Source organism: Gossypium raimondii, chromosome 11, assembly GCF_025698545.1.
Source record: "Gossypium raimondii isolate GPD5lz chromosome 11, ASM2569854v1, whole genome shotgun sequence".
NCBI classification, from domain to species: domain Eukaryota; kingdom Viridiplantae; phylum Streptophyta; class Magnoliopsida; order Malvales; family Malvaceae; genus Gossypium; species Gossypium raimondii.
In genome coordinates, this window is record NC_068575.1 from 7,440,064 (window position 1) to 7,463,117 (window position 23,054).

General features: G+C 30.1%; 2 protein-coding genes across 10 annotated transcripts; both read left to right on the forward strand.

Moving 5' to 3' along the window:
- LOC105761086 (CST complex subunit TEN1) lies at positions 1-3,970 on the forward strand. Of its 6 annotated transcripts, none has more exons than XM_052623336.1 (5): positions 4-169; positions 379-524; positions 2,751-2,904; positions 3,001-3,161; positions 3,635-3,970. In XM_052623336.1, the coding sequence occupies exons 2-4, from the start codon at positions 421-423 to the stop codon at positions 3,118-3,120; spliced, it is 378 nt and encodes a 125-aa protein (XP_052479296.1). In that variant the 5' UTR covers positions 4-169; positions 379-420; the 3' UTR covers positions 3,121-3,161; positions 3,635-3,970. The 6 variants fall into 6 exon arrangements, with proteins under 6 accessions (XP_012434219.1, XP_052479296.1, XP_052479297.1 ...); XM_052623337.1 differs by having other exon boundaries at positions 3,674-3,970; XM_052623335.1 differs by having other exon boundaries at positions 5-169; positions 3,671-3,970.
- An 11,846-nt stretch (positions 3,971-15,816) lies between these two features.
- Positions 15,817-18,320, forward strand: LOC105761085 (probable protein phosphatase 2C 73). 4 transcript variants are annotated; one of them, XM_052622970.1, is made up of 7 exons: positions 15,817-16,057; positions 16,184-16,237; positions 16,739-17,051; positions 17,133-17,441; positions 17,512-17,629; positions 17,720-17,943; positions 18,051-18,320. In XM_052622970.1, the coding sequence occupies exons 3-7, from the start codon at positions 16,809-16,811 to the stop codon at positions 18,237-18,239; spliced, it is 1,083 nt and encodes a 360-aa protein (XP_052478930.1). In that variant the 5' UTR covers positions 15,817-16,057; positions 16,184-16,237; positions 16,739-16,808; the 3' UTR covers positions 18,240-18,320. The 4 variants fall into 4 exon arrangements, with proteins under 4 accessions (XP_052478930.1, XP_052478931.1, XP_052478929.1 ...); XM_052622971.1 differs by having other exon boundaries at positions 15,817-16,038; XM_052622969.1 differs by lacking the exon at positions 16,184-16,237.
- Positions 18,321-23,054: the final 4,734 nt, after the last annotated feature.

The window sequence follows — 23,054 nt, forward strand, 5'->3', positions numbered from 1 at the left end:
AAAGATATTCTCTTCTATTGTTGTTGGGTGTAGGAAAAAAGATTCAACTTGATTAATAATTGGAAACTTGTTTTTTGCAGAAATTGGGTGGGCTTCAAAGATTATTTTGTGGGCAAGAATAAGCAAACAATACTGGGTTCAAGCTCCTACGCTACCTAGGTTGGTTTAGGTTCGTAAATTTAGTTTCTTTGTGATTACGGGGCTGCATGCACATACATTGTTCGACCATTTGCCCCAGAGAACTTTGATATTTTTTTTTTGTTCGTCCGTTTACACAAATTTTCCCCCAGTTGTTTAAGCAGTAAATAAAAAAGAAAACCCCGCCATTATTTATTTTGGGTTTTCCTCAACGATCATAGAATTTTATTGATCTTACAGGATTCAAATTTGTTTCAATAGAGTGGTGGTGGCAGTAGTTTAATGGCGTCCAATGCAATTAAATCAGGGGCATTGGTTACTTTACCAGAGCTTCAACCATCATCTGAGTTTTTTAAGGAAGGAGCTTCACTTAGAGTAACCGGAAAGTAAGGATTCCGCTCTACAAACTTTTATCTGTCTTTTTTTTATTCTACATTTTCTCTAAAATTTTATTATCTGTTCCAATTCTCTCTTAGTTGGCAAATAATACTAGTAACCTTTCACGTTGTTTTGTTCTATTATCGTTATAATTGAATTAGCTGTTGTTACCTAGTTGAGAGAATTAAGGACCAAGGTAACAGGAAGGAGGAAGGTTGAGGGAGGGTAGACTAGAATCACTAGATGTTGACGATGATTAGTTGTTAAACTGGTTGAATAATGTGATAGTGCGATGAAGGTGCTCCTGGAGGTCTAAATATAGTGACAATGGTGGCTTGGTAACACTTTGGTTGTCAGAGCGGTGTGGGTTGCATGCTTTTTGCTGATTTGGTTGTGGCTGTGGAAATGGTGGTTTGAGGTGTTGTCTCCTTAACCAATAGGTTGCTTACCGTTGTGGCTTTAATTTCATTATTGAAGCATTGAGTAAGGAAGGAGTTCCAGTGCTGGCAAAGTGGCAATGCATCAATGGACTGACCAAGGCACTAATGCAAAGCATGGAGGGAATATTTGGGGAATTGGAATTAGAGTTTGTCCTAATGAGAAAGGTTTTATGAGAAGAGAGATATTAAGGATTTATTAACAGGAGAAAAAGGCAAACAGATTAAAAATAATTAAATCAATTGGAAGAATTTGGCTAAAAAAAGCTGTTGATGAAGGTGGGGATTCAGAGGAAAACACGGGTGAATTTATTGCTAAAGCACTTTGAGATTAGGATGTATCATTTTTGAATGATTAAGTTAGAATTTATGATCACTAGTTGCATATCAGCTGCAAATCAAATCTGCACTCGCTGCATAGTTTCATGAATAAGCGTTGGTGAAAATACAATGCATGAGAAACTGAGAATCAATAAAGACAAACTAATTGTGCAGGAGATGGAGTGACGGGATTCCAAGTGATACTGGACCTTTGATTTTTTTCACTGGTTAGTGGAGGTGGAGGTGGTAAAGTATGGTGGTGTTAGAGACACAGAACCTCAGCATGAACATGTAAGGCAGCTAGATATTGGTGGTGACTATGGTGGAGTATTTGTTGGTTGGAAATGTCAATTGAGTCAGTATGATGTTGGTGGAAGTTGTGGCCTTGGTTGTTTGGAAATAACAATTGAAAGGATGGGAAATGATAAAGTTCATGATGGATTTTACTTAAAAGAATTGATGCAAGAATGCCTCTAGTTGTGCACCTCAGATAAAAGAAAAAGATTACCTATGAAAGGCTGGTAAAAGGAAAGAAAAGAATAAAACAGGAAATGAACATGTATAGAGAATATTTAATAAGATTTTCTAGTAGCATGCTGTGTGTTATGGCCCATTATTTGTTTTAAGTACTTGCTTGTCGGGTGTTATGGGCTGTGATTTCTTAAATAGTATTATTCTCTGGTTCTTTTATCATACCATCTGCTTGAAATTAGTTGTGATCTTGGATGATAATCCTTATATCCAAAAGGTTTATTTCAGATCATTCAAGCTTCTGGTTTGGGGATTGTCCTTTTAAAAAAGAAAATTATTGGAAGCAAACTCTAATTATACACTATGCCGCTTAACAGAAAAGATTGATGCCCCATGAGTAAGCATATTCATGTGTTATGTTATAAATCAAGACTTTCTTCTCTACGAAATTAATGCCTAAAACCAAAGCTTGAAAGAGCTGACATGCATCAGTATTACTCTTATTGAGATATCAAATCATATGATGTTCTTTCTCTCAACTGTTATTGCTGTAAAATATTCTCAAGTTTGGAGATCATCTTGCATGGGGATATGAAGGGATGAGTGGGGAATAGTAATGCTAGAAAAAGCAGTGGTTACTTTTTTCTTAAAGGGTGGTAAAATGGGTAATATCTAATTTCTTTTTGTCCAACTAGATTGCCCTTTGGCCCGGGAGATGTCTATGGCGGTGATTTGGGGTAAAACAGTGTCTTTTTTGTTAATTTTTAGCATTGGAGATGGTTTAGGTACAACTGAGATTAATTGCCAGAAATATATCAATGATTTTAAACAATTATTTAACGCCTTACCAATTATGTACTGGTTTTCTTGATTTATTTGCTGGATTATTGCACCACCAGTGTATTATTTTTATTTGTTAGTTTGTTGATCTTTATGATGTGATGTCATATCCATATTAAGAAAGGAATGTCACAAGAGAACTTACATATCTTCATTTGTCCCTAGGCTGCAAGAGTATTCCGTGGAGACTGCCATAGCTGTTATTGCAGATCAAGGTGCCACCCTAAAGGTAGATACCCAGCACTTGAGGGAACTTAGCTTCCGAATTGGCTCCATATTCCAATTCATTGGTGAACTCAATATTCAACCCAACAATGAGGTAAATTCCTATACGCTCAGGTTAAATTCGTTTTTCTTTGCTCTTTGTCTCCCCCATCTAAGGCTAATAATATGTCCTGGTTATGATTTATTTCAGGCAATCCTGCAAGCACGTACTGGTAGGAATGTTGATGGTATTGACCTTGATCTCTATTATCAGTCTTTGCAGCAATTAAGACAGTTCCAAGCCAAACACATGAAAGATGCAACTACTTAAATGAAGTTTTAGATTTGAATGGACTTGCTAGTGATTTCAAGGTACTGAAGTAAACTACTTCTGAACTTACTATGTCGGTCAGAAATAGGAGAAAAATTATATTTTTGGTTCTTCTAATTGTTATGCCATTGAATTGAATAGCATTTTCATCAACCGCCCAACAAAGTAATTCGTCTGAAGTCTTATTTTAGCTTTATACTAAGTCTCTAGGCGTCTTTTCTTCATATCCTTCAATGCTTGTTTGTGACGGATTACTTTGGTAAACCTACGTACAGCACGGATAATTTTGTTATCCAGTTGAACTTTAGAGCTATTCTAGCACTATTCCAATTGTCCGAAGCATCTTATTAGGTTGATTTTCCTCAACTAACCCTTTTTTAATGGACTAGCACAGTAGCACTTGAGAGTTAAATAGCATTTCACTGTAGCACAGAAGCTAGCATAGTGTGGTGCACTAATCTTGTTCTTTTGTTGCTTCTTTGGAGCAAACATGATCATATTTTAGTGCAACCAGGTAAGCTGACACATCAAATTTGGGTTGCTCTTACAGTAGTGATGCTGTCAGGATCTATCGATGATTGATGCAAGACATGGTTTTTCTTTGTTGGCAACACAACACATGGATTGGTTTTATTCTGCATTTTTATAGAGAAAAAATCTTCTGTCATCTTGTTTGTTGTCATTTGGCCTTTAGTGATGTATTCTAATAGATAAAGCAATCAAAAGCATGACTTATGTGCTTATTTCGATGATTTCAGAACTGAATTAAACCTTGGTTAAATCTTCTTAGGTCAAATCTTAGAGATTGCTATGAGAGGGCGGTTTTTTGCTCGGCCCGACTTGACTTTTATGCCTCCTGCCTTGACTCGACTTTTATGCCTTCTGCTTTAACCATGTCGTGAATCTATTCGTATCTAAAGCTTTAACACCCGAACCCAACTCCGAGAAATGGAAAACTCTCCTGCAACTCGACCTATCCCGAAATATTACATAATTTCTTTATGTTATATTAATTATCACAAGATTAAATAAGATATTTATTATAAAATCTTATAAAAATTAAGTTCTCTTTAGAATATATAAAAAATAGTTAAGATGTTATAACAAAAAAGTTTATCCAATTGTACAAAAATATGGTCATGTGCATCTTGACATTTTTTATACGGTTTAACAAAAAAGTTTGTCCAATTGTACAAAAATATCAAAGGTGAAAAGGTGTATGTACCATGGGATTAGAATTTTAGTCTTGCAAATTTGTCTAAGTTAGTTTAAATTCGCCTTAGGCACCAAAAATTAAAACGGAAGCAACGCAAAACGAAAGAGCAACGAAAGAACAAAAAAAAACCGCAAGAAAGTAAAAACACATCAAGTGTTTGAGTAAATGCTCCAATAGTATTCAATTGTTATAAAGAATTACAACTGAGTATCCTAGGATGATTACAAAAGAAGGGGAAGACATTTATTTATAATTGAGCATTCCCAAAATCAACGGTACAAATTGAGTTACATTGATGGTCGAGATTAAAGCTTATCTACAATTAAGATTCTTAAGGGATTGACTGAAGATTACAAAATCAAATCTTATTAGATTACAAATCTTCTAATATTACTTTCTATATTTACCAAGGTAACCCTAATTTTCTATAAGTGCTTCACTAGGCCACTAAAATTTTAAGTAGACGGGTTTCTTCACATGTTTCACAAGTCGAGTCAGTTCAATTGGATTGAATGAGGGTCAATTTAGTATTGCTTCTAAGAAGTACTTTTAAGACAAAAAATACTTTTGAGATAAAAACATTGCTAAACAAGATACTTTTGAGCTTTTCAAAAGTACTTTTGGGACAAAAAAAATGCTTTGCAAAAACACTTTTGAGAAGTAAGGCTAAACTAAGCTTGAGGTCGTTATTTGCGCATTCATCATGGACTTTGATCCGCGGTTCGTGACATATGTTACATCATCACAAATTTTAAAAAATAAATCACCTGAAGTTATTTGACAAATTTAGTGGAAAATAAGTTATCTCATGATTAAAAATGGGTTTAATGATAAATTTGGCCACTAACGTTTGCATTTTTGTCAAAATAACCTTAATTGTATTTTTGAGCATTTTTTTGCCATCAACGTTTGATTTCTTTTCAAATTACTTTTCTAATAGATTCAATGAATAAATCCAAGGTTTCAACCTTTCATACGTTTGTTTACTGAGAGGTTTTTCTATTGAGTTAAATATTTTTTAGATAATTACATTTATTTTCTTTAAATTAAGAGTTATTTTTAATTTCATGTATTATTTATTTATTTCATTATTTTTCACATGTAATTTTCTTATAGAATTATTTAAGTAATAAATTACATCTCATTAAAAATATTCCACATATGAAATTTTATATCATCCGTTAACTTTTCAACAATACTTTTATCAAATCTGTTTAAAAAATGAAAAAAGAACAAAAATTGATGGTAAAAAAGGCTTAAAAACACTATTAAGACCATATTGACAAACCATGTAAATGTTAGTAGTCAATTTTATCATTAAACCTTAAAAATATACATGGTTGAAATTATAGTAAAAAGTCTGTCAAAATGTGTACTATAAAAGAGAGAAATTTGGGTAAAGTTTCAGGGGTAGGAGGGAAGATTCAATCTAAACCTGCCCGACCTGATTTTCATAAAGAAAAAGTCCGCCCTTATATGGTAGGGTGAGACTAATACCCAATGAGTTGGACTTATTTTGTGATTCCTAATTTACTAGAGTGACCCAAAAGAGCATTTTGATGCTTTCCAGTCTACTATACCCAAAAGATTTATCTTATGAACATTTTTTCCCCTCTGTTGATAATTGTTTTGAGTTCTGCCGAATTGGGATTTGTCAGTCTCCTAGTCACTATTATGCTCCACCCTCACATGTCATATTAGACAGCGATGTGGAGATTACCTTGTCATTCGCTTTCATACACAATTTTGGGCATTTTCAAGAAAATATATATATTCAGACTTTTGGTATTCGATAGTCATACTAAATCTCACTATTTTTGAAGTTGAGCTGAATCTTTAAATTCGTAGGTGAGCCTATTTAAAGGGGTCATTATATCCATGTTTTGTGAGGTCAATCAACAAGGATTTTTTTAGGGTGATAAGATGTAGTTGTATATAAGTTTCCCTTTTGGGTATACTTTGTTTTGTTTACCGATTTACTTTTCAGGGTTTTAGGTAATGTACGTTTAGTACATTTAAATTTATTTTCTTCATATTATACTCTTGTTTGTTTATTTATTTAGTGTAAATTTTTTCTTTCGAGGGTTTTCTATATAAAATATTTGTGTTCGTTATTCTCTATTTTTACTAATATTATTTTGTCGGTGGTATTGTTGAGTGATATTTGTAGGTCTAATATAAGATTTTACGGATTATCTTTTCAACCTTTAATCTAAAAATTATTTTATTTAATTAAATAAATTTAGAATAATCTTATTCAAACAAAGATAACTATTTGATAGACTATAGAACTTAAAAGGATGATATATAAGAAAGTCTAATAAAAAATTACATAAATATAATAATATTTAAACTATATTTATGATATTAAAAAAATATTAAGAAAAGGGACTTTTTAAAGTAGTGGTTTTAAGTCCACAAATGTGATTTGTGGAAATGTTTTGAGTAGGGGAAGGGTAAAAAGTGGGAAAAAGCATGGCTGTGCCGTTTGCGTGGCGCCCACCACAGGAGATTGTTGAGATAATTAGGTGTCTATTTGTGATTAGTTGGATAGGTCCTCATCCCCAATGATCCGTTAATGATAGAACGGCTTTACCATTTGCCACCGACTTCAGCTTGGGGTCTTACAGTGGGTCCTCGCCACGTTTGTTCTAGTTTATATTAAAAAATATTATTTTTATAAAGTAATAAATATTATTTTAAATTTTTTTTATTTTTATATAAATTTTAGAAAAATATATACACAATGAGTTTTTTTGAACAACCTTATTATATATTATGATCATATTTTGTTTTTTTTGACATAATACCTAAAACTACTCATAGTTTCTTCTCAACCCATAAATAGGAGGATAATGCGCTTTAGCGCATTCGAATCTACGTCCTCTTGCATTAATAACAATAACAATATTAATTAAGTTAAAATTCAATCGACATACACATAATGAATTTTGAATCCAAACTATAATGATTTTTACTATTTCAATTTTATTATAAACTAAAATTACATTTATATTTCATATGTTTTTTATAATTTTGTTTTATCCACAAAATGCATGTGCAATAATTTTTATATGTATAATATATATATATATATATATATATATATAATATGCACTTTGTTAGATAAAAATAATCAAAGTTTGAACGGTTGAATTTTGGTTTTTTGGTTAAATCAATTAATTTTTTTATAAAGAAAAATAAATTGATTGAATTGGTAATAAAATTATATTAAAAGAAAATAAATGAATAATTATTAAAAATCATAAAAATAAGAAGTTAGACAAAATGATTAAAAAATGAAAATAAACAAAACATGATTTTTTTTAAAGATTTGAAATTATTTAAAATAAAGAAAATCACTTTATCAGTTTCTAATACGATTTTTGAGATCTAGATGATTTGATGAATAAAATTATAGGATTTTTTTAAAAAAATTCATGATATGCATATATACTTAAATAAATGGGTGTGATATGAAGATCTAATGATAATGATGATGATTATTTTCCTTGAATCATAATTAATCATGATTATCAACATCATTCACCCAAAACCAATGGTTGGGAAGGGTTGATTTCTTTTCAAGTTATCCATTTTTAGTTATATTCTATATAAAGCAACACATTAAATTTATATCATTTAAAAGTTATATATGATATCATACCGACTCAATGAATAAAATCTTAAAAGAAAATTAACTTGAGATAATTATGTTTTTTATTAATTTTAAAACTTATTTTGTTAAAAATTCAATTCTTAATTAAATTATCACTATTAATTAGTTGCATAATATATACCAAAGATACGAGTTTAGAAAAACTTTTAAACTAACAACGGTATTATCTAATCAAAGTTATGATAATTACACATTTAAAAATAATTATTAGTTAAAAGGGTTGTGATAATTTTAAATTAAAGTTATTACTTGAATAGAACTTAGACTTGTCCATAGGTCAAGTCACTCAGCTCGGTCCGAAGGCCCGCTTGAAAAGCTGGAGGGTTTCAGCAAAAATATAGGTCCCTAAATGGGTTTGAATAAAAAAAATAAGATCTATTTTCTAAACAGGCCAAGCCTCAAGCAAACTTATTTTTGGCCCAGGCTCGACTTGACCCGAAGTTTTAAAAAAGATTGTTATTATTTTTTTATTGTTTTTCATTGTTTTGCTATAATTTCGTTATTATATTGCTACTATTTTTATTGTTATTGATTATATATTGTATAACTATTGTTTTATTATTAATTTTGTTATTATTTTAGAGGTATTTGCTTGTTAAGTTGCATTTATCTTAGTGTTATTTAAAAATATTTTTAAAGTTTTTTCCATTTGTTGGGAACATTTATCTTAATATTTTTAGTCTATTTGATATATCATATTTTTAAAATTTATTTTTATATAAAAATAATATAAAATTTTTTAATACAGGTGGGCTAAGCCAAGCTTAGGTTTTAACATTTTTATCCAAGTCGGACTTAGACAAAATTTTAAGCCCATTTTTCGGGTCAAGCCAGACCCATGCATATAAAACAAGCCTAAATTTTTTTACTTGGCTTGACCCCGGCCCATGGACAACTCTAAATAGAACTCTATCTTAAATGGTTATTATTTTGAAGAATATTACTTTGTATTAACTGCATAAAATAAAACTCTATTATTTAGATTGATAAGTTAATATATTTTAATTATATTCAATAGTTCAAATAAGAAATATTATTTTACGCTAATTATTGTAAATAGAAAATAAAATATTTAATTAAACACATAAAATTAAATGCAACGCATGTAACATTATTAACAGCTAGTTAATTAAATTTTCTAAGTTTCTTTAGAAAAACTCAATTATTTTAAATATAATTATTTTTTTAAAAATCAAATTCAATTGTGAAAGTATTTCAAAGTTCTTAAATTGATACAATACTTAAAACTACTCATAACTCATCCCAATCCTTACATAAGAAGATATACACGCTTTAACATGCTCGAATCAATGTTCTTTTGTACTAACAACAATGTCAATACCAACCAAATTATCAAATTTTAATACTCGCGGACGTTCATCTTATACTCACCTCAATTTACTAATAGTATAAGACAATAATTTACTTCTACAGCATAAATTGTAGTAAAAAGAACCGATGAAAAGGCAATAAAATTGATATATATTTGATAGAGACTGTTGTAAGATGAACGTCAATCGTTATTTCTTTGTCACAAAAACTCCATTATTCCAACAGGACGAGGATTACCGACATGTATCCCACGTCATATGTGACTTCATAGTAGACCAGGGTGGTCTATTTGATCAGATTTGAACCGACTTTGGATAAAAATTTTATTTTTGAATTTATTTGGCTTGATCTAAATTTAAATTGAATGGTGTTAAATATTTTTATTTAAATTTAATTATAAAAATATAAAAATATTAATATAAGATTATATATTTCAATATTTTATTATTTACTCACAATAATGTGGGTTTTTCTAGGTGATTTGGGTCAAACTAGATTCAAGTTTGGGTCTGAATTTTTTTGAAATTAAGTCTTGGTCTGACTCAACTCATAAACACTTCTAGTTGTGGATGAAGAAAAAAAATATTTTAAAAATATATAAAATCAACACCAACATAAAGGATTAAGCATACAATCAAAGGTTTTTAAATCTCTCAATTTAACCATTCATCCATTTTGAATATTTTTCTAAAAAAACCTATAGTTTATGTTATTTAATTTTAAAAAATATAAAATTATTGAAAATATAAATATTCTTATAATATTTTTTTCAAATTTGATTTTTAGTCTCTTTTAATTGAGTTGGTGTTTAGTGAATTGTGACACCAACTCAATTAAAACTTAAATGTAATATAAACAAGTAATATTACAAGAAAAGAAGGGTATTTTATTATTTATTTTTAAAAATTATGGTTTGAAAAATATTCACTTACCTCTTGGATTTGATGAAAAATATATTAACTCTTAAAAGAAGTAGGACGCTCTCAAATTATGCAAAATTTCGGTAACGGTGGTGATGGTGATCCTCATCCTGATTGGGATCAGAACACAAAGAATGTGAGATTCAATGAAGGATTCGACGGGAAGGCTGCTGCTGTGGCTGTGGACTCAAACCCGACTCTGAATCTGTCGTGGAAGGACAAGCTTTTGGGGGAGGAGGGAAGATCAGTTTTTTCTGGCTTGGATTGTAATGCCTCTAACAAGGGAAGTGAAAGTGAATTTGAGTTACTGAAAGGAGAAGTGAGTATGACCATGGTCAACGGGATCCCAACTATTTCCTTCTCAGGCCATATTAAAGAAATTCTCTTTAAAGAGATGGAATTGACGATCATTCTCAAGCTTTTAGGGCGAAGCATTGGCTATAATGCTTTTCACAATCGTATACTTAGTATATGGAAACTTGCAAAACCATTCCATCTCATGGACATAACAAATGGTTGTTTTTTGGTTAAGTTTCAAGACAATGAAGATTACAATAGGGTTTTGACTCAAGGACCATAGATAATTGGGTTCCAAGTGTAGGGTCCTACTAATGTTAATTTTGATTCAAATTGTTTTCTTAGTGAGATGATCGCTGAGGAAGGTTCATGGAATCTTAATTTATTCTGGGTTTGGTTATCGGATGATATGATTTAGTGTATTAAGGGCATTCCACCTCCACATCCTTCTAAGGGGATTGTTAAAATCTCTTGGTGCCACACTTCATCTAGAGCTTTCTTAGTTAAAATTCCTATAAGGTTTTGAAGGAAAGTGATTGGAACTTGAGAGATAAGAAATGGAAAAGTGTATGGAAGATTTTAGGTCTTCAAAGGGTTCATTTCTTTATCTAAAATATTTTACAAAAAAGACTTCTCAGTAATATGGAAAGGGTCAGAAGGGGCCTAGCGGTTGATCCCTGCTGTCCTATTTGTGGATATCACTCGGAAGACATTTTGCATATTCTTAGGGATTGTACATCAGCTAAGGACATTTGGAACCAGGTCATACCAGGTAATCGCCTGACGAATTTTTTCTTTAATAGTATACAAGATTGGATTCTTTCTAATGTGTAGGATAATAATACGACTTCTGAGGGAGGAGCCAACTAGGCATGCCTTTTTGGGATACTTGTAACGACCCGATAGTCAGGGGTGTCAAAAAGTACATTTTCGGGACTCCATTTTCGTAAATCAGACTCGTAAATATTTATTAAGTTAGTTGTGTAGTTAATTAGGTTTTGGTTAAGTGAATTTGCATGAATTAAGAGTAATTAGGTATAAGGACTAAATTGCATATAGGGTGAAAGTTGAATTATAGATTAAAGAATAATTAAAGGGACTAAAGAAGCAATTATGCCATTGTTCTTTAATGAGGCGGCATTAGGTAAGATATTTGTAAATTTAATATATATATTATAATATAAAATCTTAAGTATTAAATAGATATATATTATATAATTATAATAAAACAAGTAATAAAAAGAAAAAGAAAAGAAAGAAGCCAAACGAAACAGAAAGAAAGAAAGAAAAAGAAAAAGGGAAAGAAAGAAGAAACACAAGGTTTAAGGGTTTCAAAGTTTTCAAGTTCAATTGGTTAGTCAATTTAATTTATTTTTCTTGTAATTTTTATGTTTTTGGAATCCCGGTGTTAAGTACTACCCTACCTATGTCGAAATTTTAGCAATTATTGAGTTTTTAAGTGTTTTTAATGTTGAATAATTTTAGTATTAGGGATTAAATTGATAGATTTTAAGTTAGAAATGGAAAAAGGATTAAATTGTAGAATGAATTGTAAATTTTGAGTAAGAGGGACTAAATTGTGAAAATTCAAAATTTAGGGATTAAGTGAAAATAAGAAGTTAAATTTAGTTTAAAGTGGAAATTGTATGAAAATATACAATTAATTGTGAAGAATAAAAATTAGTCTCGGTTTAGGGACTAAATTGGAATTTAGGAAAATATTGAATAAAATTGAAATACTCAATATGAAATTGAATTGTATTCTATTGATGAATTTTAATTGTTTTAATTCCATAGTTAACATCGTATTGGAATCCTCAACCTAAAAGGGAAAGATAAAGTTGACGTGGAATAGCTTGGAATTCTGGTTTGTATTTCTATAATTCGAAACTAGTTATTAATTGTTGTATTTTTATTTAATATATATGGTAAGTGTTGAGATGAGTATTTGACACTTTGACATTGAATTGAAATAAAAGTTGATTGAATGGATTGAATTGATATATATATATATATATATATATATATATATGAATATATTGATTATTTGAATTGAAATGAATATATATGTGCAAATATGATAATTGAATATTGGTTGTATTTGAAAAGTGAAATTAAACCCTATTAACTATATCGGGTTGAGTCAGATATAGATGGCCTGCCATAGGATTGGAAGAGTTCAGAGATTTCTTTGACTTCTAGTCGATGAGGCACTGGGTGCCAATTTACTTCGATTTAACTGATGAGATACTGGGTGTCAAATTTATATAGCGCTGGGTGCAGTTATTACTTCGGATTTATTCGATGAGACACTGAGAACCAAACTGGTGTGTTGGTTGGATCCGTGTATCCGTCCGAGTCCGAGCCGTGTTAACAGGGGTAATTAAATAAAATAATACTATGATTGATATTGGATGATATTGTATATAAATGAAAATGGTATAGTGAATTGAAACATGAAAATGAGACACATGAATTAAGTATTCATGAATTAGATATGGATTGAATAATATTATTGTTTAAATGATATATATATATATATATATATATATAAAATTGTGAAAAGCTATTATATAGCAAGTGATGAGATTTGAGAATGGTATGAAATGATGTATTTATGAATTGAATATTGAATTACTAATGCCATTGTATGAATAAATGTGGTCTTAAATATTCAAATGTGCTTATAATTGAAATATGCATATTATATTATCTTGTCTTTAAATATTCAGATTATAGAAATACCACTGAGTTTTACTCAACGTATGATTTTGTTTTTCGTGCACAGATTAAGTACTTCAATTTTGATTGCCGATTCGGCATCCAACAACGCTTCCGAACTCAAATGTGGTGATGACTACTCTTTTGTGTCGGCATGTACCTAGGGTGTCTAAATAATAGTTATTTTGTGGATTGAATGTAAATGAGATTATAAGTTTAATATTGGTTGGTTTTAAACATATAAATATGTGTTTGTTTTTGAAGCCATATTATGACATGGTAAATTGAACTAAATCTAGATAGGTGCATGTGAATTTAATTCTATGTTTAAGTGCTCATGAACTAGGCAAATTGATTTGGATTTGGTATGTTTATAATTTGGATTAAAATGATGCTTTGATGACTTGTTTTGATGATATGAAATATTTGATAATTCTGCCTGTTTGATCGATAAACTTCGATAATGCTTTGAAACCCTATTTCAGCGACGGATATGGGTTAAGGGTATTACAATACTTATTTGGCGCATATGGAAAAATTGTAACTTATTCATTTTTCAAGGAAGATCTTGGAGTTCGAGAGAGATAATCCAAGTTTCATATAGTTAGGCCAAACATTTCTTTTCAGCCTCTAGGGATGAACCAATTGGTTGCTACGAGCCTTCCTTTGAAGATCAGGCAATTAGGAATCGGGTTCTCTTTAATACCGACGATGCAATGCAATTGGATTCAGAAAATGCAGCTGCCGGGGGAGTTATATGTGATGAGAACAGAGATTGGATCTTTGGTTATAATCGATATCTAGGAAAGTATTCTATTTTTTATGTCGAACTTTGGGGCATTTTGGAGGGCCTCAAGCTTATCCAACATAGAGGTCATGATAAAGTAATTATTCAATCTGACAATTTGGAGGTTGTTAAAGACATTCTAGGAAATGTTTCCACCGCATTGAGCTCAGTCTTTATTAGACGAATTCAAAGTATTTTGGTACTAGAAAACCAGTGGTGTTTGCGTTACATCCCGATAAAACAAAATCAAGCTACGGATTGCTTAGTTAAACAAGCTTTGGTCGAAAAAGAATATTTGCAGGTTTTTGATTTCCCCCACGATGGTTCAAGCTTTTCTTGTAATGGACAAGTCTAAGGGTGTTTTTTCTTTTCACAGTGTTTCTATGTAATTAGTTAGGTAATGTTTTATTGTCACCAAAAATATATATTAACTCTTAAAATTTATTTATTAATTTTTTAAATAAAAATAAAAATATCCTTTATTGATTTACTTATTATTTTATATTATTCTTTTATTCAATAAATTATTTTGATTATTATTAAATAAACTTATAAATTACATCATATTTTAATACAAGTATCTCTTAAATATAATTTTAATTTCAATTAATATATGTAAGTTTACTTTTAACAACTTTCTGATAATTATATTTCTTTTTATACTCTCTTTTAATTATTTTTAGGTGTATATATATTAAATATTTCAAATTTAATTTAATTTAATTGTAAACATTAACTTTGAAATGTGTTTACTTTTATAATTTAATAAATTTATTTTTCATTTAAATTAAAAGCAATTTAATAAATTAACCGTCAAATATACGGCTGAATATTATATTTTCAAATGACATAATGATTAATTTAATCTCTAATATTTCTTTTGTCATTTTGATTTTAATTATTTATTTTATCAATTTAACCCTTAATTTTAAAATTTAACTAAATTATATTTTTAATAAAAAATAATTAAATCAATATTGTAAAATAGCGTAATATTTTTGAATTTGTCATATAAAGACATCCCCATCTTGCTTTGAGAATATTAATTAATACTTAGGACCTGGTCCGTACCTTTCTAAAAATATATAATTGTTTTTAACGTTGGAGGACTGTTTTGGTCTGTGGAAGAAGCAAATGGTTACAAATTGGCCACGTGTATAACTGTGGACAACAATAATTTGCCTATTCTAAAATAAAGGTTATTTTAACAAGTATATGTGTAAATTCTAGAATAGAAAAAAGAGGACATTCCATTCCATTTCATATATATATATACACACATACAAAAAGTCAACTGTTATTATCTGTAATCACATATTGAAATAGAAAAACAATTATTTTATTTTACCAATCATTTGGATTTGACAATATATATTGTTTTAATAAATAATATTTTGTAGAGCATTGTTGAGTATGAGTTTTAAAACTGCTCCATACTCAGGGCGATAATTGAATCTTAAAAAACTTTTTACTATCTCACTTAACTTCCATGATTCACATCCTCGTATATTTATATATACTCGTGCTACTTTAATTACCTAACAGCTAAATATTTAAAGCCTGTTAAAAGGAGTGAATTAATTAAAATTAAGTCTTTAATTAATTGTACCACAATGAACCATTTTGTTTTAAGAGAAGAAGGATTGAGTTGTCTTCATTTAACGTTAATTAAAATGTTAAATTAATAAAAGAAGTTTACTGTAGCAAGATTTGTTTCGGTGTCTGCATGTCAATACATGTAAAAAGCTTGTCTCTTTCTTTTTCTTTGTTTTCTTCTCCATAGATAAAAAAGAGCTTTTAAAAACCACACCCAAACAAACCAAACCAAAGGAGGATACTGCTATGGGCTGTTTTTCTGATCCATGTTCATCTTCTCCTTCTCGGTTTCTCAGCTTTTCTTGTAAGGATCACGTCAACACTTTCCGGCTGCTTGCGTCAGCTTCCCGGCAAACCATTTACTCCTGAGGTTTTTTTACATCATCTATGTATGTTTGTTTCATATTTCTCAGATAGTGGATGACAATAAAGATAGTTTTTGGGTTTTATTTTTGCTTGGTTTCGAGTAGATTTGAAGCTAAATTGAGCTGTCCCTTTTTTTTTTTCATTTACAGCTTTTGTTTTGGAATTTTCTTACAAGTACTTTCCCAAGAAATGAAAAAAAAAAGGTTGGTCTTATTAAAAATTTGGATTTTTCCCCCTTAAAGATCAAATTTTGATTCATTTTATTGAATACTTTTTATACTAAATTTGAGATAACTTGATAGTTAGTTGAGACTTCAAGAACAGAAACAAGTTCAACAGTAAAATGAGTAGTATTGCACATAGGATCTTAATTATTTTTCTAGTGTTTTCTTTGATTTTCTGGAAAACCAAACAGAAGGTCCCTATAATTAGCCAAGGAAAATCCAAGATTCTATTTCCTTTTAGTGTTTTCTTTTTGCCGTTACTATAAAGGGAAAATTTTAACTAACATGAACTTCTAGTCAACTCTAGATTTCCTGTTTTACTATTCAAGTTCCAACTTGTTGGTCCCTTCAACATACTAAAAAGACTGCAATTTCAAGTTCTATTTTTTCCCAGTATCATTTTCCCAGCAACCAGTTTATGTGATGTGGTGTTATTGGAATTCCCTGTCATAATGAATATTCTATATTTAATGTGAACAGGCAAAATTTAGAGCTACATAAAGGAAACAGTATCTATTTTTGTGATAGTGGATATTGAATCGTAGAGAGAATGAGTCAATTTTCCTCCATGTTCAATGGATTAGCAAGGTCATTTTCTATAAGAAGAGGGAAAAATCCAGGGAATGGTGATGGAAGAGAAGCTGCAGAGGTCATGGCAAAGGATGCCAAGAAAAATGACCTGATTTTAAGGTCGTCTGGTTTTGTAAACATTGATGGTTCCAACAACTTTGCCTCAGTTTTCTCCAAAAGGGGCAGAAAAGGAGTGAACCAGGATTGTACTATTGTATGGGAGGTAAAAGCCATTACCCCGTTAGCATTTTACTTAACATATTGATTGCATATCATTTTAATGGATTCTGTTTACTTGGAATAGGAATTTGGATGTCAAGCAGACATGCTGTTTTGCGGCATCTTCGATGGTCACGGTCCGTGGGGTCATTTTGTTGCAAAAAAGGTCCGAGAATCGATGCCGTCGTCCTTGCTTTGTAATTGGCAAGAGACTCTAGCTCAGGCATCACTCGACCCGGATTTCGATTTGGAATCAGATAAAAAGCACCACAGGTTTCATATATGGAAGCATTCTTATCTGCAGACTTGCGCCATTGTCGATCGTGAGCTTGAGCATTGTAGGAAGATCGATTCCCTTTATAGCGGAACGACTGCCTTGACAATTGTTAGACAGGTAACTGAAGCTTTTAATTCTTGTAATGGCATACCAATTGTTGAACTTATATGACATTTATATTGGCCAGGGTGACCTCATATATGTAGCCAACATTGGTGATTCTCGGGCTGTTTTGGCTACAACTTCAGATGATGGAAATTTGGTTCCGATTCAGCTCACTGTCGATTTCAAGCCGAATTTACCTCGTGAGTACTTCACCATACACTCGAATATCGTAAAAGATACTTTGAAACCATTATGAATTCTTATGATTTTCGGTTTGATCTTGCTCGCAGAGGAGGCTGAGCGGATAACTCAATGCAAAGGTCGGGTATTCTGTTTGCATGATGAGCCAGGGGTTCACAGGGTTTGGCTGCCTGATGAGGAGTCGCCAGGACTCGCAATGTCTCGAGCTTTCGGAGATTACTGCATTAAGGATTATGGACTTATTTCCGTCCCCGAAGTCACGCAAAGACATATAACCAGTAGAGACCAGTTTGTTGTTCTCGCAACCGATGGCGTATGTGATAAAAAATGCGACCGAATCTTGTTACTCCAATTCGAAAGTGGAGACATTCGAAGCGTGCTTAAATTAAGCTAACGATTTTCGACACTTGGTTGCTGCAGGTATGGGATGTTATTTCGAACGAAGAAGCGATTCGGATAGTATCTTCGACACCGGACAAGGCAAAAGCCGCAAAGCATCTGGTCGAGAGTGCAGCCCGGGCTTGGAAAAAGAAGAGGAAGGGCATTGCAATGGATGATATTTCCGCCATTTGCCTATTCTTCCATTCAACTCCATTATCTATAACGTGAAAGGTTATGTAAATGTAGATGGTAATTGATGTTGAAGTTTATGGCCACATAGTTACGTATAATAATCTTAGTTTATATTAATGGGTTTGATTAAAAAAAAAACAGGATAAGGCAAAAGGATTTATTCCTTAATTATAAGATCCACCATGGATTAAACAATGCAACAACCCACTTAAGGATAATCTTTCAAAACGGAAAGAAGAAGAAGGATAATCTTAATTTATGCATAATGGACATCTTTATAATCCTTTATATATGAATATCAACTGGTGGGATTTGAACTTGAAACATGAAAATTCTCGAATCATAATTTTATCTAAAGTTTTATTGGCATTAATTGTGTTCGTAAATATTCATATACATTCAAATTGAAAAGTATAAATATCATGTAGTAGATATGTCCTAGAGTCGGACGTTTTGTTTAAGCTAAAGATTCACTTAACATCTTAGAAAATTTGGTTTAAAGATTGAATATAGACAAATAAATGAAACCCGTTTAAGATATAGACCGAGCTTAGCTTTCAATTTTATATCATGCTTACTTTTATATGCTCGCATTTATACCATATAAAAATGAAATATATAGTACAAAATATAAATATTTTAAAAATATGTTAAATAGTTTATTTTAAAAATTTAATAAAATAAAAGTATATACAATTACTAGATAATAAATAAAATAATTAATTCAATTAGATTCCTCAAACTATGATCTAGATTCTAAATTGGTTCTTAATTTTAACATGTTCTAATTGAATCATCAAAATATCAATATCATATCAATGATGTCCATTTGTCAACCTAGTTGATAGTTTAGGCATTGAATATCAACTTAAATATGGATTAAATTTTAAATGTGTGTACTTACCGCATGAGTGGCTTACAAAACTAATGCAATAATATGAGAAAAATTAATGTGCTCACAAAAGGAATATTACAACATTTTATATACTTCATGTCATATTTGAACTTGTGTTTAGCTGCCAAGATGACGACTAGGTTGACAAATGTCAATTAGAATATTTTAAAATTTGAAAATTAATTTAAAATATAAACCATAATTTGAGATTATTAACCCTAAAATACTTTTAAAAATTTAAAGAGCAAGTAGTCATATTAATCATTTATAAATATCAATAAAATTTAAGATGATATTGAAATTGAATTAAACTTAAACCTTATATATGATCATATATACATATACTATATACATAATTTTTAGCATGGCCACTTAGTGTGTATATAATCTACTTTAGATTAGTGTATTTTGCTTTAAAAACAAGGCAAATATCTAATATGATAGGATAAGGTAAAAGGTTGATCCCATAATTACAAGATCCACTATGGATTTAACAATGTTAAAACACCCATCATCACCTTAAATCATAATCTTTTAACTCTACAATTATACACATTTAATGTTAATAAGTGTTTATATGCATTTGTCGATTGAGTTTTAGCTCGGTTGGCATTAATATTGTTATCGATATAAGGAGATGTAGGTTCAAGTGTCTTTGAAGCACATTTTTCTCTTATTTAAAGATTGGGTAGAGACTATGGATAATTTTAGATATTTTATTAAAAGAAAGTTTTATATACACTAAAATAGGAAAAAATAATGTGCCATCAATGGTATATCGATAAAAAAATTAAATTGTTCAAAAATGTATAAAATTACTAGATATTAAATAAAAAATAAATGCCTAAATTAAGATCAATTTTTTTATGAGTTACTCATATAAGAGTTAAATCTTTCAAAAATGATAATATAAGAGCTCATGTAAGGGTCAAACATTTTAAATTGGTAAAATAAGGGCCCAACATTTTCGAAAATGCTTAAATAAAGGTTTTTCAAATGTCATATATTAGATTCCAAATTATACTTTTAACTAATATGTGACTCCACTGCCATGTGCTCTATCACCTAATTTTGTACTACAAATCTAGGTGAAGTGTGTGAAAGGCCCTTATTTGAGCTAATTGAACAAATTTAACCCTTATTTAGCCATTTTGAAAGGTTTGGTACTTATGCAAGCAACCCGAAAGATTTCATCCTAATTTGAGCATTTGGCCTAAATAAAAATAACATATTTTTAAAAAATTAAAAAAAATTTAAATGAACGCACATAAATGGGCTTAGGTTAGCCATTGTCTATATTTTGTACCGATGAAAACAATCTACTGAGCATCGAGCAGAGCATAACAAGAGTATCAAATTCTATAAAAAACTTTTTATAGAACAATCTTTGAATATCAGAAGATGAATGAGAATATGGAAATTTTTGTGTATGAGTTCTAGGTATATCTTAGTATATCATGTAGTTGAAATCCTCTCCTATTTATAGGACTTCTATTATCTCTTCATAAAAACATAACTATATATTCAATAGTTGCCTATTTGAATAGTCACATCTACACAATTATTCATTACATATTACTATCATAACCTTTTGTTAATAATAAGTAGAAGGATCAATCCCAAAATCATACATGAACTTTGATTCAATGTGCAATTTGATACATGAACTTTAATTTGATGCAATTACACACATGAAACTTTGATTGTGGTTCAAATGTATATATGAAACTTTAATTTTGATTCAATCATGCACATTTAAAGAAATATATACATCAATTTATTGTTATATTGGATAAATATAATTATATGTGTATGTAATATATAAACATAAAATGATGCTATATCAATAATTGTGTTACTAATTTATGAGAATTTGTTCAAATCAAAATTTTATATATAAAATTGCACATTAAACTAAAGTTCATGCATAGTTTTGAGATTTATTCCTAAGTAAAATAACTTTTAGTAACAAGAGATATAACTCATCAATATAAATAATGACAACACTTATATGTAATATTTTAAAAATGTTCTAACATATAAATCCATCAAGCTCTAATGAGCAAGTCGAATCCAGTTTTTCAATTTCCTTGCTCATTTTTCTTTTCTTCTTTCACAATAAATATTGAAAATTCTGCCACCCAGGTAGTTTAGCATTTAAATTAATTTTTAGTGTATTATATATTTTTCAGATTAATTATGTTTTATTTGGTTTTTATCATTTTTAAAATTAGTTCAGATTTACTTATTATTTTTCTTTCTATAGAGTATGTTTTAAACGAAGAATGGAAGACTTGAGCATAGAGTAAAAAAGTAGTGAAGAGAAGTGCTGAATAATGATTCAAGACCTTAACTGATGCAACGTGTTAGTTTTTTAGTTGTTCTTTATTTTTCTGTTTTTTGTTGAGATTTGATTAGTGGCAGTTTTTTCGTTTCTTCTATTGAAATTTGTTGCTATGTAAAGCCTATATAAGAGGTTGATCTTTAGTTGAATAAAATGTATCAGTTTTTCCCAAATATACTATAGCTTATTTGTGTCCATAACCTCTTTGATAAAATTAGTCTTAGAAACCTTTTTACCATTTTCTTTCCTTTTGTGCAGCTGTCCTCTACAACAAGAAGTCTTCCGCTCCATCAGATTTTAATGCGGTGTAGCATACTATTCAATTCAAAAGTTTTAAACAGTAAGCAATCTACTCCACCGCAAAAGTTTTAATTAGGTGACGTGATTTAAGGAAAGAAGAGGGGAAAAAGAGGGAGAAATCAATTTGGAGGTTAAGAAAAATTCTCTACACCAAGGGGATCTTCAAGCTTGCAAAGACGAGAAGAAAAAGAGATTCGGAGCGTTCAACCTTAGTTTGATAATTTTTTTTCTCTCTAGATTATTTCTTTTTACTTTCTTTTAATGCAAGTTTGTTTTGATTTTCTTATTATGATGTTTTCTCAAATCAACATGAACTAAACTCTATTTTTTTTGGAACGAAGATGATCCTATTTTTAGTTAATTAATTTATTCTTTTTTCAATTGTTTCAATCTTTATTAATTATTTATTTAGTCCCATGCTTATTTAATTTGTTTGTTTGACCATCAAGTTGTATTGATATGATAATTTTGATTTGTCTCAGAGAAAATTGAGGTTTAGATTTAGATTGAATGGATTAGGATTAACTTTAGTAGCGTCGACAAACAAGCTAATTTGCGGCTAGGATAGAAATATATTTAATGCCTTAATCAACCCAATAGGTTTGTTTGTAGTGGCTTCGCCCAACTTGCCTAGTATAGGAATATAGCTAGTAGGGAAGGGGGATTAACTTAGCTAGATACTCGAAGGGTCTAGTTAATGTTATTGAATTTTGGGTTAGTAATTATATAGATTGAACAATGGAAAGAAAGATAATTGATTAACTGAAATAGATGGAAATAAAGTTCCAAGACCTTAAAAATTGATTGAGAAACTAGTCATTTTCATTATTTTAGTTTAATAAAATTTTTATAATTTTCTTAGTTTAATTTAGGCAATAATTAAAAATTGATTTTCTTGATATTAGATAAAATTAAATAGTTAATAACCAGCAACTTAAAAATTGATGTTCGTAGAGATGATATTTATTTATCACATTATTACTTGATTGACACATGCACTTACGTGTAACGAATTTGACATGAGAACTCCAAATTCACTAGCTTCTCGAGATATAACTCTGTCTCCTGTGCTTGTGAATCCACCTCAACTAATTCTTAACCATTGTTGATTGTAAATGGAATTTTTAAGTGAAGACTAAACTAGACGGAACCATTGATTGCTACAAGGCTAGGCTTGTAGTCAAAGGATGCACAAAGAAAGTAGGGTTTGATTACCCACTCAACTTTTAGCCTAATTGCCAAGTTTGCCATTGTTCATTTTGTTTTATCATTTGCAGTTCAAAATGGTTGGTCTCTGTATCAAATTGGTATT